This window comes from Solanum lycopersicum, chromosome 2 (assembly GCF_036512215.1).
Source record: "Solanum lycopersicum chromosome 2, SLM_r2.1".
Lineage (NCBI taxonomy): Eukaryota > Viridiplantae > Streptophyta > Magnoliopsida > Solanales > Solanaceae > Solanum > Solanum lycopersicum.
In genome coordinates this window covers 64,623,721-64,637,860 of record NC_090801.1, presented here as the reverse complement: position 1 = coordinate 64,637,860, position 14,140 = coordinate 64,623,721, and the positions used below count along the sequence as shown (strand labels likewise).

Below are 14,140 nucleotides of genomic sequence, written 5' to 3'. Positions count from 1 at the left end.
GAATAGTTTTAAGTCGAAATATAATTTAAAAATAAATATGATCTTTTTCGAATAGTTTAGGATATATTTATCCCTTTTCATAAAATAAATAAAAATATCAAAATATATTGAACTGAAGGGTTAACAAATAAAAACAGTTTCGTACTAAAACTTGTCAAGAATTAAATGACATTCGTTTGAACACATATTACTTAATATGGATTAGAGAAAATATTAATTACATAAATTATGTCTTTCTTTTGAGTTGATTTATCCTTAAAATTTAAAAGTCTCATTGACTTTATAAAATTTCGTATTTTAAGACATAGAAAAGTATGTATTTATCATTGTTCATAGTTATTGATTTATTCATTCTAATTCATTTCTTTGCTTTTTTTTTCTAGTTAATTTTAAAAGAAAATTTATCTTACTTTTGGATAATTTTTTTCGTTATTTACATAACATATTTAAAAGATTAAATGATATTTCGTATTTTTAGTTAAAAAAAAATATTTCTAAAATTTGGTATAAATGAACTCGCCAGTGCTGGAGTACGATCTCTGATGGAGTCTTTATATAAGCCGCTTCTCTGCGCCGGATAAACCCTTGTTTCTATTTTGTTCTTCGTGCCGCCTCAGCTATCTTCTCCATCTCTCCAATCGTCCGATTAACGTAACTCCACTTCTTGTGGCGGCGATTCGCATCTAGCAAAAACCCTAGTCGGCTTCAATGGGAGACTTCAACGATGCCTTCATGCGGAACAACCCTAACGTTCAGGCCCGTGCAAAGGCCCAGAATCGCGCTAATGTCATGCAACTCAAGCTGGTAAGTTATAACCCTCGATCTGTTGTCTTTGTTGTTTACTGGCTTAGATTGTTAAACTAGGCCTTTTTTTTGTGTTAGTGTTTTTTGATTGTTTAGGTTTTCCGTAGGTTCTTTCTTGATGAGTATTAGGTTATAAATTTAGATGATTTTATGTCCTGTTGCTACAATTTGTTTGGTCTTTCGTTATTCAGCAAAGGAAAAATTAGAGTAGAAGTGAAGTACCGATATAGACTATACCGACTTGTTGGGATTATGGTCTAGTCAGTTGTTGTTGGTAAACTCATATTAAGTCCCTCTCTTAATTTGGTTGGGGATTCTCAATGTCGATTTATTTATAATCTTAGGTACCTATAATCTTTCCCAAAATATTAATTGTATGATACTGGGGGAAACAGACCTGGATGGAGTGGAATTGATGTGGATTCATATGTCAACCCCCAAGTTGTTGGTTTCTTGATGTCTTGGTGATTTGTTATTATGGGTAGTGAGTAAGGTTTTGTGGTTTAATTCTTGTTTCGTGATATTTTAGAACTCGTCCAGTTCCAACTCAAGGTTCATTATTTTTGTTTTTTGTGAAATGAGATTCGAAATTGTCTAAGATGCATATTTGTTGTGCTTTTATGACATCTAAATATACTGTGTGATTAGATAGTTGGCTTAGAATAACAGTAGAACTATGTTGTCAGGCTGCTGCACTATTGGATATCCTTTTCTTTGTTCTTCACTGGTGCTACAAGTTTGTGTACTAACTTTGTTAATATACTTAATATATGCAGATTGGTCAAAGTCATCCAACTGGGTTGACTGCTAATCTTCTGAAGTTGTTTGAGCCCCGACCACCTTTGGAGTACAAACCACCCCCTGAGAAGAGAAAATGCCCTTCATATACTGGTTAACATTCTTCATGGATTGAGTCATTTCTTGTTCCATCAGTCATCTCGTATAATTCTTAGATATATTCTCATTTCTCTTTTTAGGGATGGCACAATTTGTTAGTAACTTCGCTCAACCTGGTGATCCAGAATATGCTCCACCAATCCCTGAGGTTGAAACCCCGGTAAGACTTCATTTTATGTACTGCAAATTTTTTTTCTGATCTTTTTGGGTAAGCCGATATATTTAATTGAGGGTTGCATATTCATTCTTCTCCCTTCTTCTTCTCTTAACAGTGATATTAATTTCATGAATATGATGTTTGCTTGATTATTTATGTGTGCTCTGCCATTTCATGTGCTGCTGAATTGTTTTCTATTTCGAGATGAATGAATCTTGAATGTCCAGCAAATGACACTAAAACATTGTGTTGTTGTTGAATTATTGGTAATATCATGTCTTGTTCTTTATCTTTTTCTTTAGGGTACTTCTTTAGTTCTGTGTTTTATGTTTGTCTTCACTGAATAATGCAAAGATGTCCTGTGTAATGGGAAGGTGCTATTATCATCTCTCCAAGTTGTAGAGCTGTTGTAACCATTGGATCTCATCTTAGAAGATACTGTTGTCTCCCCAAGTCAGTGGAGCTGAAACTGTTGTAAATTGGTAGTGCATGTAGTTAGAGTAGTGCATTATAATTACTATTTAACTTGAGATGTGGGTTATCTAATCCAACTCATTTGGGATTGAGACAGTTATATCCTTTGGTATCCAACCGGTTCTGAAGAGTTACTTTTTCCAGAAAAGTATAATAAGATGTAACATAAGCTGTGCAATTACATACTATGGTGAATCTGTGTATATTTTTTCTTTATGCTCATAGATTGCTTTTGGTACTGCATGCAGACTGAACGAAGAGCTAGGATCCACAAGATACGGCTGGAGGAGGGTGCTAAAAAGGCTGCTGAGGAGCTTGAAAAATGTATCAAGTGCTTAAATTTTCTGAATATTTGAGAGACATTTATGGGAAAAATGGAATAATTTTTTATTTCTGCTGGACAGATGATCCTAGCAGCGACCCAAATGCTACCGGGGATCCATACAAGACACTATTTGTTGCAAGACTTGTGAGTGAAGATCTTTTTAGATCATTTTTGCTGCTGTGAATATAATCTTTTTCTTTTTTTTTGACAATGGAATATCTCCTTAATTTTGTTGATTGTCTTTTACATGTTTTTCAGAATTATGAGACAACAGAAAGCAGAGTCAAACGCGAATTTGAGGCTTATGGTCCAATCAAGCGGGTAGGTATTATAGAGCATCCCTTTTGGGGCTCAGGTTACTGGCTTTTGGTTGGTAAGATGTGTACTTTTATGGTGGCATGGTACTTCCTCCGTTTCTCAAATTGATATTTCCACAACTTATTATTTCTTAAAGCATAGAACATCTTACGATTTTAGCAGCTTCTCTTTATGTACTTCATAAAAAAAATTAGCATCTTATTAAAACAGATTTTGATAACCAAAATTTAAAGAACTGTGGGGTCGATACACTTTCTGAAATGAGGGTGGATTACCTAAAAGGAAGTGTCACTCATTACTCTTCTAAGTTTCAAACTTCCACTTAAAGGTGCATGCGATTCACATTCTGTGTATAAACTTATAGCATGGATTGCACTTCAGTATTTTGATAAGAACTTATTGAATTCGGCAGTTGTCTGTTAAATAATAAACTGATTAGCTCTCGACTTTCTTAGTGCTTCAGATCATCAAAAAACACGTTTTATCCGGAGAACTTTTTTTTCAATTGTATCTTTGGGTGCATCTCTTCAGGCTGTAGTTAAGAAATGGATTGTTTTTTAAACTGCTAGCACTCTTCCCTGGTGTTCGAGGTGCATACTGCTCTCTGAAAATGGGTGATTTTTTTTGTGAAGTTACTAGTTTTTCTTTGCTTTGTAAAATAAAGGTCAGATTGCCAGTATGCCCTTCCTCAGGTAACAGTACTCCAATTATTGAGTATCAGTTTGATGCCTTTATCCTCTTATCCTGGTTTGGATATCATTAGTTTCAAGTACTATTCATTCTGGTATTCCTTTAGTTTCTAGAACCACAAAGGTAAAGATGTTCAACTCCTAGGTATTTTCCTGGTAAGGGTAAAACTTAATTATCTGGTAGCTTTATGTTTTTTTGAGTTGCCAAACATAACCATTCAATTTCCAAGTCCGAGCTACATTACATGAAACAAAGCTGAACACTTAGATGAGCAGAGCAATGATGCAATATATCTTTGGCCTCTTATTCCAAGCAACACCGGAGATTGATACTTGCCTTTACTTGGTAAAAAAACTGTTGGGAGTATCGACCTTTTCTCTTCTTTACTCTTCTTACATCCCATCTATGCTGCTAAGATTTTACTTTTGGATTCAAAGGCTATCAAAAAAGTTTCAAGCATTTCAGGAGACACCTGGTATTTGACTATACTTCTATAATAATTTATTTTATTTTAAAATGTTCCCTGGTAAGGGGAGTTAGAATATATTGCAAACATAAGGCCACAGTTCTTGTGCAACTCTAGCAGTGATGGTGAAGCATCTCGCCTGGGAGCTCTTTGATTCAAAGGTGAGCACGGCTAATTAGGCATAGTGCCTGCCGTGCCATTAGGAGCTTACTATACCTAATCGCGTTGAGTAGATAAAAAACATTAACTTTTTTGACCGCTGCATCGAAAATGATTATAATGTTATTAGTAGTGTCAATTCCATAAATTGTTTGAGTTTCAGGTTCGCTTGGTTATGGACAAGACAAACAATAAACCCAGGGGTTATGCTTTCATTGAGTATGTGCATACACGGGATATGAAAGGTTTCTCTAAACTCCTGTTCTTCTGTCTTTTCGAAGTCTCACTTCCATCTCTAATTCTTTTGGATATAATTCAGCTGCGTATAAACAAGCTGATGGAAAGAAGATTGATAATAGAAGAGTGCTGGTTGATGTAGAACGTGGTAGAACAGTCCCCAATTGGCGTCCCCGCAGACTTGGTGGTGGACTTGGAACAACAAGAGTTGGAAATGAAGATGCTACTAGGTATTGCATGAACTTGTCATATGTGCATTGCATAGTGCTATAACGGACATTGATCTCAGCTCTTCTTTAGTGCAATAATGGTTCCTGTAGTGTCTATGGAGTAAGAACGCTATTTTGATAGATACAGCAAGACATGTTTGCTTGTAGTTGACATGAACTGCTTTTTTGAATTTCAACTCATCTTTTGGGTTATATGGATGCTTCAGTTTGTGTTTTTTTCCCTATAAAGGACTTGCTGCTCTGAGCATTTATGTATGACGTCTTGCTTAGAAGTTGAATTTATTATTGTTTGGCATTCAGTTTGATAATTACTCGTAAAATGTTCTTAAAAGTAGTTTTTTTTTTGTGTAGTTGCCCTCTTGGTATGATTGTAAAAGTGAAAAGCTTAAATTCTTGGATGGAATTTTAATTATTGAAGACTCTAATACTCCTTTTATTTTTCAGAGAGGTGGTTCAGCCTGGAAGGGCAGCATCTCGCTCTGAGGAGCCAAGAGCACGAGATGACAGGGATAGGTAACAACCTAGGCATTTATAGCTTATGCTTGCTTTGAGTTTCTTTCTCCCAATTTGACTCCCAGACAAATTTCTACTTCTCCAAGGATGAGTTGTCTGATTTACTACTCTGTTTAGTTTAAATGTGAGTTAATACTATAATGTGTTTCACGTCTAATACAATTATGAATTCCCATATTAGCAGGGATCGGGAGAAGTCCCGTGAAAGGGTGCGAGATAAGGACAGAGAGAAATCTCGTGAGCGTTCTCATGACAGGCCAAGGGAACGTGAAAGAGATGACAAACATCATAGGGAACGCGAGAGAACCAGAGAAAGAGAAAAAGATCGTGGTCGTGACCGTGATCGAGACCGCGAACGTGATAGGACACGTGACCGTGAGCGAGGCAAAGACAGAGACCGGGATGGTCACCGTGAGCGAGATCGTCACCGTGAGAAGGACAGGGAAAGAGGTAGGGATGAAGGTGAGGTTGACCAGGGTCGTGGGCGTTCTCGTGATAGAGAATATGATTATGAGCATGTTGATTCAAAACACGAGCGAGACCGACACGGTGACAAAGAGAGGAATTATGATCCTGCAGAACCTGAAGATGATCATGGACATTATGACTATTATGATCACCACCAAGGTCGAGGAGATTATGAGAATCCAGATGCACAAGGTGGGGATGATCGCTATAAAGATGCCAGTCGTGGTCATGATCGTTATGATCAAATGGAAGAGGATAATTATGCTTATGACCACGGGGCATCTGAGACAAAAGAAAGGGATCGGGATTACAAGCGTTCAGATAGGTCACATTCTCGTGAATATGACTACTGACGATGAAGAGTATGCTTCAGCCTGTGTTGCTGTGGTAAGGTTGCAATAAAATCCACATGCTATGTAGGTACTTTTTAATTTGTCAGTCAATAATATTGCTGCATTAGACTTGTCTGAATTTTTGACTCACAGGAAGACATGGCCTACTGATACCTCAGTGAAAATGCAATTATCTGTTGGATTACCTACTTGACTAGTGCGGGGATGGAAACATTAAAGATGATGATGCGGCGCATCAGCCCATGTTTTGAATTTTGTATCTTCTTTTGGAATTGTTTGGTAAATTACTTGCTGAGTTCTAATGTGACTTGTTAAATGCGAATTTATTGGGGATGTGTGCGCGGTAATGTGTTTGTTATGTGGTATTGTATGTTGAACAGATTATTCGCTTATGTTATGGTATTGTGGCACTTTATTATGGATCTGTTTTTGGGTATTATATCCGATGATCAAAATAGTCTTGATATTTCTTCGAGGGGGCTGGAATCCTGTAGAATAATAATAAATTAATTAAATTGTCCAGCGTCTAAATTATTTAGAAAATTGTAGGGATATCTTTATCATGTCTTTCAGGCTTCAAAGTAGTTATAAATGTGTGAAATGGATTTCGTTCTTATCCTTTAACCACAGGTCTTTGAGTTTTGAGTGAGATGTCTCTACCTTGCTGGGTCGTATGCTCTGTATATTTATGGATGGTCAGAGTTTTGATAGCCAAGAAGTATAGTTCGTTTACATAAAATGTTGAATAGAAAATGCTTGGAGTTCAGTAGTTACCAATAAGTACGCCTTACTGACTTTGTTCAAAGGCATGCTTTGTTTTGTACGAGTAAAAAGAGTTTCATATAAATGACATTTATATCAACACGATTTACATGTCTGTGTGGCCCTTTAATCTATTTCCCTTACATAATTAAAATGGGACAGTTGTGTAGAATGATGAACTAACAACGTAAAATAAATAAAGTAGTTACTGTTTGATTTATTTGTGTTCCATAGCAGACTGTTTGTCAGTCGTCTCTCTCCCTCATATTCTCACTCGCTATTCTCCCTCTCTCGCTCCTCGTCGTTCGCCTCTCTCGCCTTATACAATAGAAATGCATAAATTGTGTTTCTGTTTTTATTAAGCTAGAGAAAATTGTAATACAAATATCTTAATCCTATATACTTATAATCATACAATACAAATATTTTTCTGTCCAAGCCTCTTTTGCCTTTCTCTCTCTTGTTTTATACAAATACAATTTGTATATAATTTCTCTCTTTCTCGTTTATAGAATTTGATTCAATCATACACTTCCTACCCAAAGTCTATTTTGTCTTTCTCTCTTTCTCGTTTTATACAAATTCAAATTGTATATAATCGTCCTATATACTTATAATTATACAATACAAATATTTTTCTGCCCAAATCTCTTTTGTCTTTCTCTCTTTCTCGTTTTATACAATTCAAATAGTATATAATTTTTATTTCTCGTTTTATACAATTCCATTCAATTTTATATTCACTGTCCAATCGTAAAACGAAATCGGCATAACTTTCATTTATATACATATAACAAATTATACATATATATGTTTGCTAGGGGTGTACAAAATCGAATCGAAAATCGAATCAAACCGCAAACCGAGTCAAACCAGAAAAAATCAACTAGTGGTTTGGTTTGACTTGGTTTGGTGTTGGAAAAAAAAACCCAACTATATTTGGGTTGGGTTGGTTTCAACTTTTATGAAATCAATCCAAGACCTAACCAACTCGACATTATATATATAATTTTAAAATTTTATATTATACGTAAAAATACCTATTTTGATATAATTTTGAAGTATCTCTTATACTTTTTCATAGTTTTTATTAAGATATTGATTTCATGTTTGAAAATTAAAATTCTTAATAGTTAAAATTCTTAATGATCTAATAAAGATTATAGTTCATATATGTTGGTAATTATAGTAAAGTTTGAAAACAAAATTAATTAATATTAATGCAAAAAGAAAATCAATTCAACACTAAGAATGACAATAATATTGAATATCTGCTTTTTAGTTTTACATAGATTTAGACAATTAAAATACATGATCTAATTTTACTTTCTTTTAATATTTAGTCACGTAACTAATACTTGCTAAACTTATTTTAGCTTGATTTTGTACTTTAAATTATGATCAACTTCATTATGACTCATTAATTTGCAATATTTTTTACACAATTTTATTATTATTTTTTGTTGGATATTTTAGTGTCATTAATCATATCATATTTTTTGTTATTTTCTTGAAAAATAACTTAGATAGTTACATTTGGGTAGGACTAAAGAAATATTTGATGTACTAGTAAATTATATGTTTGTATGAATACTTTATCGAAAAAATCCGAAGTTGAAAAAGCCGAGTTTTATTGGTTTGGTTTGGTTTATAAATTCAAAAACCTGACAGAAATTGTTTGGTTTGATATTTTAAAAATCCGAACCAATCCGGCCATGTACACTCATAATGTTTGTTATAGAGCACAATTATGCAAACTTTGCTATAACATATAAATTTGAATTTTGTATTTGCTATATGTGAAAGTTGACCAATTAAAATCAAGCATATCTTAAAGAGGAAGAATCGAAATTTGAGAAGAGATACATGTGAAGATCTGAGATAAATATATGAATAGAACTTAATTTGTCTTCAAATGTAAATTTTTTATTTTATATATTTGGTAAAATACTAATATCAATAGAAGCATTATTGAAATCAAATAAGATAACAGGTAAAACAGCTTAGACGGTATTTTTATGATATGTGATCCCAATACAGAAAATGTTAGCTTAGACTAGAATAAATGGTGGCAGGTAATATAACTAGGCCTCCACCATCTCCAACACTGAACTGAAGTTATGGGTTGTTGGTTCGAATCATCATGGTTGGAAGCTTCTAAGGAGGAGGGCTAAAAAACGAAACATCTACTTCATATGTCTTTTCCCTAAAACTGAAAGCGCGTAAATGTGCATGAACTTATGATAGGAACCTGATAGTTTAACGCGAAGGATATATGTGATCCAAATTAAACAATTTGGTACTGTGCTGAGAGCAAAGATTTCTGTACTTCCAGTGATCGTACACAAATACATCTTCAGAAGTTTCCTAGAAATATACAACTTGTTTAGGCTGTTATAATTAACCAAAATTTTCTATTTGTTTTACATCATATCGTTCTCTGGAAAACGTGTAAATTGTTTCTATACAGACGCCATAATCCCCAACTGTATACTATCATTTCTTAAGTCACTGAGTCCTGGCTAATTAATTACATTTTCTCTCTACGTTCCATAAATAGTCCGATTAGAAGCTAAGCAAGCTATTGATGTATTAAATCATGTTTTAGGAGTACCATTCTTTTGCTGTGAAAAAAATTTAAATACATTAGAAGTTAAATGAGGAAATAAATAAAATATGCAATAACTAATTCTTACATAAAATAATATATAGATTCTCTCGTAACTAATCCTTATATTACCGGTTAGTACATGTATAACCCAGACCAATTAGAGAAATAGACATGAAACTCTAACTTAAAACGAATTACAAATAAATTTCTTAATGAAATCCTGTATGTAGTCCCAAATATCAAGTAATCAGATGTACGTGTTATCATCATGATATTCATACCAATATGGTCAAGTGTAAATTTCATGCTCTGAGATACATATATATCGTCAGACATGCATGGTTATATCCATGCGTAAGATGATGAATTGGAGGGTTTCTTGGAAATTTCACATTAACAAGACAAACGACGCTGCTTCCCTCTAATTTTTTGGTTCCTAATTTGTGGAGTAGAAGCAAAAAAAAAGAAAAGAAAAAAAAAGACTTTCTTTTCTATATCTCCCTTCAATTTGCATATATACGACAAAATTACTAAAACTTTGCAAATTTTCCTATGGTTGTTTAGTGTAGACATAAGTAATTAGCATCAAGAAACAAACACTAGTTCTATGTTTGACAACATTATTGAGTTTGAACATGAAGGGTAAGAAAATTTCGAATTCTATGTCCATCTAGATGGTTTCATTTTTCGCGCTAGTTCAATTTTACTAGTCATTAAAGTTTTGAAAGTGTTATAAAGAAAAGAGCCTTTCTAATGAGATGTGATCTGTCTAGGCTAGCTGCAGTGTCGTAGCCACTTAAGGGTGTCCAATTCATCGGAAAGAAAACGTATATACAAGTAAAATGATATATGAAATGATTAAATAACCTATTTTGGACACTCCTAACATAACAAGTTGCTATTTTTGAACACTTTTTAAGAAATTTCTGGCTCCGCCACGTTCTGGCTAGCTGAACTAAGCCTCGTGACTTAAGTTTTTGTATATTGACGGTGTAAAGAATATCTGTATAATCAAGTAATTACATGACATATAAAAGGACATAAGTTCTTATATAACCTTATTTAAAAGGATATCTTTGTTCAATAGTACAAAACACGTAAAATGTCCATCACATACACGTTTTAACAGCTCTTTCAACTTATATACGTAATATATATATAAACGTAGGCAGTGAAAGGATATTCAAGCATACAAATTAAAAGTTTGTTTCTGCTCTTTTAATTCCCCTCAGGTTCTTCAAAGTGGAATATATATAGAAGTAGCCAATTTATTACCTCAGAGGAAGCTACTTCTATATATATTTCTTAATTAAGGCTATTTGAGTTGAACTTTTTATGATGGCTAATGAAGAGATAAAAAAGAGAATGAAGGCGTTTTTCGTATCAGCAGTATGGATACTATGCTGGGGATTATTCATAATAAGCGAAGCTGGGATTAATGCAGAAAGGCTTACTCTGAAGGATAAATTAGAGCCAGCTGCTACTTATAACATTAGTTATGTAGAGAATAATGAGATGAGACCACAAACCTTTGCAGTAAGGCTTGTGCATTTTCTGTGGAGTGGAAAGTCCTCTTATGAGCACGTTTGGCCGGTAAGATTATAGAGAGCATATTTTGTTTACTCAATATCAACATGAAAATATATATGACTTGTTTTAGATTACTAGTTTCAAAAATCTTTTTTTTATTTCTCAAATTCCGTAACCTGACAAACAACATGATCACATAAAAAGTAGTAATGAAATGTAAATAATGTTTTTTCCTTTGGGAGCTTGCAGGAGATGGAGTTTGGATGGAGAGTAATTGTTGGATCCATTGTGGGATTCTTTGGTGCTGCTTTGGGAAGCGTTGGAGGGGTTGGCGGCGGTGGAATTTTTGTTCCAATGCTAACTCTTATTATTGGCTTTGATCCAAAATCATCTACAGCTATATCCAAGTGTAAGTATTTATGTACCATATACTAACATGTAGTTAGTATGTATATTTGTGAAACAGTACTAAACTATATTGATTTTGTTAAAGGCATGATAATGGGAGCAGCTGGATCAACAGTGTACTACAACATGAGGCTGAGGCACCCAACTCTAGATATGCCTATAATTGACTATGATTTGGCTTTGCTCTTACAACCTATGCTCATGCTTGGTATTAGCATTGGGGTGGCTTTCAATGTCATCTTTGCTGATTGGATGGTCACTGTACTCCTTATCATCCTTTTCATTGGTAACCATTCCATTCCCAAATCAATTTGATCATCGTACTGAACTGACTTATTATATTATCATTGTCGTTTCAGTACTTGTGACGAAATGTGTCTTGGATTCCTGCCATGTACAATATTATTCCATCTTTTGCAAAAAAGGTTAACTATATTACATATGTTGTGTAGGTACCTCGACAAAGGCATTGTTCAAGGGAATTGAGACATGGAAGAAGGAAACATTAATGAAAAAGGTGAGTTTTTTTTTTAACATTTCTTCATGATTCTATGTTGTAGCGTTTCTTTTCATGAATTCACTAGACCTTGATATCGCGCTACAGGAAGCAACCAAGATTCAGTTAGAGTCAGAGTACAAGCCAGGTAAAATTTTGGCTTCTTTGAGTGCGCGATTGCATGAAAACAAATAGAGTAGTAGAAGCATAATTAGAGATCATACAAGAAGTAAATTATGAGTTGAAATGAATGCAGAGTCTGAAGGGGAATACAAGCTACTTCCTAGTGGTCCATTAGCTAGTGTAGATGACACTGTAAGTATGCTCTGTTAATGACTAAATTTTATCCCATCTTCCTTAACAACTACTCCATTTAATTCAACTTTCCAATTTCACCTGATTAGGTTCCCATGCTTCGCAACGTTTACTGGAAAGAATTGGGACTTCTAATGTTTGTTTGGGTGGCTTTCCTTGCTATTCAAGTTGTCAAGGTAAACAATAATCTTTCTAGTCTCCAACACATACTCATGGTGTATATGCTGCTTCTTTATTTTTATACCAAAGGTTTATTCATTTTTTTGCTTGCAGACCTACACCGTGACATGCTCCATCGGGTACTGGATTTTAAATTTATTGCAGGTAATTCCCATTTAGTTTGGGAATTAAGACAAAAACTTTTTTGAATGAGCAAGAAGGATGACGATTTGATATATGTGTTAAATTAGGTACCTGTTGCTGTTTCGGTTTCGTTGTATGAAGCAGTATGTCTGTACAAGGGGACAAGGGTGATTGCATCAAAAGGAAAGGAGATAACAAACTGGAAGCCACATCTACTCTTCTTTTACTGTTGTTGTGGCATAGTTGCTGGTATTGTTGGCGGATTGCTTGGTCTCGGAGGTGGCTTCATCCTTGGACCACTGTTTCTAGAACTTGGAATTCCTCCTCAGGTACATGTTGCCTTTTAATACTCCATATATTCTATCTGCTTCTTCCCTGTTTCTTCTTTCTTGTACCTATACAATAACTCTGTTCATGTAAAACCAATCGTGTTTAACTTCCATACATTGACAGTCGGGTAATACAATAACTATTACTCACAATAAGTACTCGAATTGACAAAGTGATCAAAACAAATATGGCAGGTAGCAAGTGCAACATCAACCTTTTCAATGACTTTCTCATCCTCTATGTCAGTTGTGCAATATTACCTATTGAAGCGTTTCCCTGTCCCATACGGTACGCAACATAGACAAAAAAAAATTATGAAGAAATTATCTTCACTATAACTACCTTACGAAGAAATTTAATCTTGACAGTTTATATTTCAAAATGCAGCTACTTATTTCGTTTCAATAGCAACAATTGCTGCAGTAGTTGGTCAACACGTTATAAGAAGAGTAATTGCACTGCTTGGAAGAGCCTCTATAATCATATTCATACTGGCCATGACAATATTTACCAGTGCAATCAGCTTAGGTATAAATCATCTTTCATCCTGTCAATTGCTTCTTTCTGTTTTCTGAGCCTTAAAAATAACCTTATGTTGGATAACTGGCAGGTGGTGTGGGGATAGCAAATATGATAGAGAAGCTGAAGAACAATGACTATATGGGATTTGACAATCTATGTTACCATTCCTAGATATGTAATTTGGATTCAATACAAAGGCTACTTGTGGAAGGATATGAATACTTAATTCCACATTGTAATAAGTAGTTACATTTTCAATTTGTATTGTGTCTATTTGTTTTCAAGAAGAAAACAAAATGATAACTTGGATCCATCTCTATTTTGTTCGAGTACTAAATTTCTTCTACTTCGACTACAAGAATATTTCTTCACACTTGGAAAAAAAAGTTCATTTAGGAGTCATATTTTTGTGGTATGCCTTGATGTTTTGCATAGTCAATTTTCAACCTATTGAGTATTCTTTCATAATCACTAATTAATTCTTAATAAAACGCCTTAAAACAAATAGTTCACGTAGAAATATAAGAATCGAGTTACATGCAATGATAGAGTCAGAATTTTCACTAATGGATTCAAAATATGAAGAAATAAATACACAAACTAGACGAAATGATTTCGACATCTTCTACTATATATAGATAAACCATAATTTTAATGTTGTATAATTATAAATGATATAATCTTTTACGAAAGAAGATTCGAATTAACTCCCTAACTGACTTCGCACCTGATCACATATATGAGAGGTGTTACCTACCCATGTCCAAAAAGG

General features: G+C 34.1%; 2 protein-coding genes across 11 annotated transcripts; both read left to right on the top strand.

The window, feature by feature from the left end:
- Window positions 1-317: 317 nt before the first annotated feature.
- Window positions 318-6,509, top strand: LOC101254653 (U1 small nuclear ribonucleoprotein 70 kDa). 10 transcript variants are annotated; one of them, XR_011214918.1, is made up of 11 exons: window positions 318-804; window positions 1,581-1,695; window positions 1,782-1,861; window positions 2,581-2,656; window positions 2,737-2,801; window positions 2,916-2,978; window positions 4,454-4,535; window positions 4,610-4,757; window positions 5,202-5,270; window positions 5,455-6,154; window positions 6,224-6,509. XR_011214918.1 is itself a non-coding variant. In XM_004232346.5 (11 exons), exons 1-10 carry the CDS (start codon window positions 709-711, stop codon window positions 6,089-6,091), a joined length of 1,431 nt encoding a protein of 476 aa, XP_004232394.2. In that variant the 5' UTR covers window positions 318-708; the 3' UTR covers window positions 6,092-6,125; window positions 6,224-6,509. The 10 variants fall into 10 exon arrangements, 6 of the variants coding, with proteins under 6 accessions (XP_004232394.2, XP_069149992.1, XP_010316354.2 ...); XR_011214919.1 differs by having other exon boundaries at window positions 5,455-6,158; XR_739832.4 differs by having other exon boundaries at window positions 5,452-6,154.
- A 4,016-nt stretch (window positions 6,510-10,525) lies between these two features.
- Window positions 10,526-13,681, top strand: LOC101255155 (sulfite exporter TauE/SafE family protein 3). Its single transcript, XM_004232347.5, has 12 exons — window positions 10,526-11,057; window positions 11,244-11,403; window positions 11,488-11,688; window positions 11,855-11,919; window positions 12,007-12,046; window positions 12,155-12,213; window positions 12,303-12,389; window positions 12,487-12,537; window positions 12,624-12,845; window positions 13,041-13,134; window positions 13,234-13,374; window positions 13,457-13,681. The coding sequence occupies exons 1-12, from the start codon at window positions 10,800-10,802 to the stop codon at window positions 13,537-13,539; spliced, it is 1,461 nt and encodes a 486-aa protein (XP_004232395.1). The 5' UTR covers window positions 10,526-10,799; the 3' UTR covers window positions 13,540-13,681.
- Window positions 13,682-14,140: the final 459 nt, after the last annotated feature.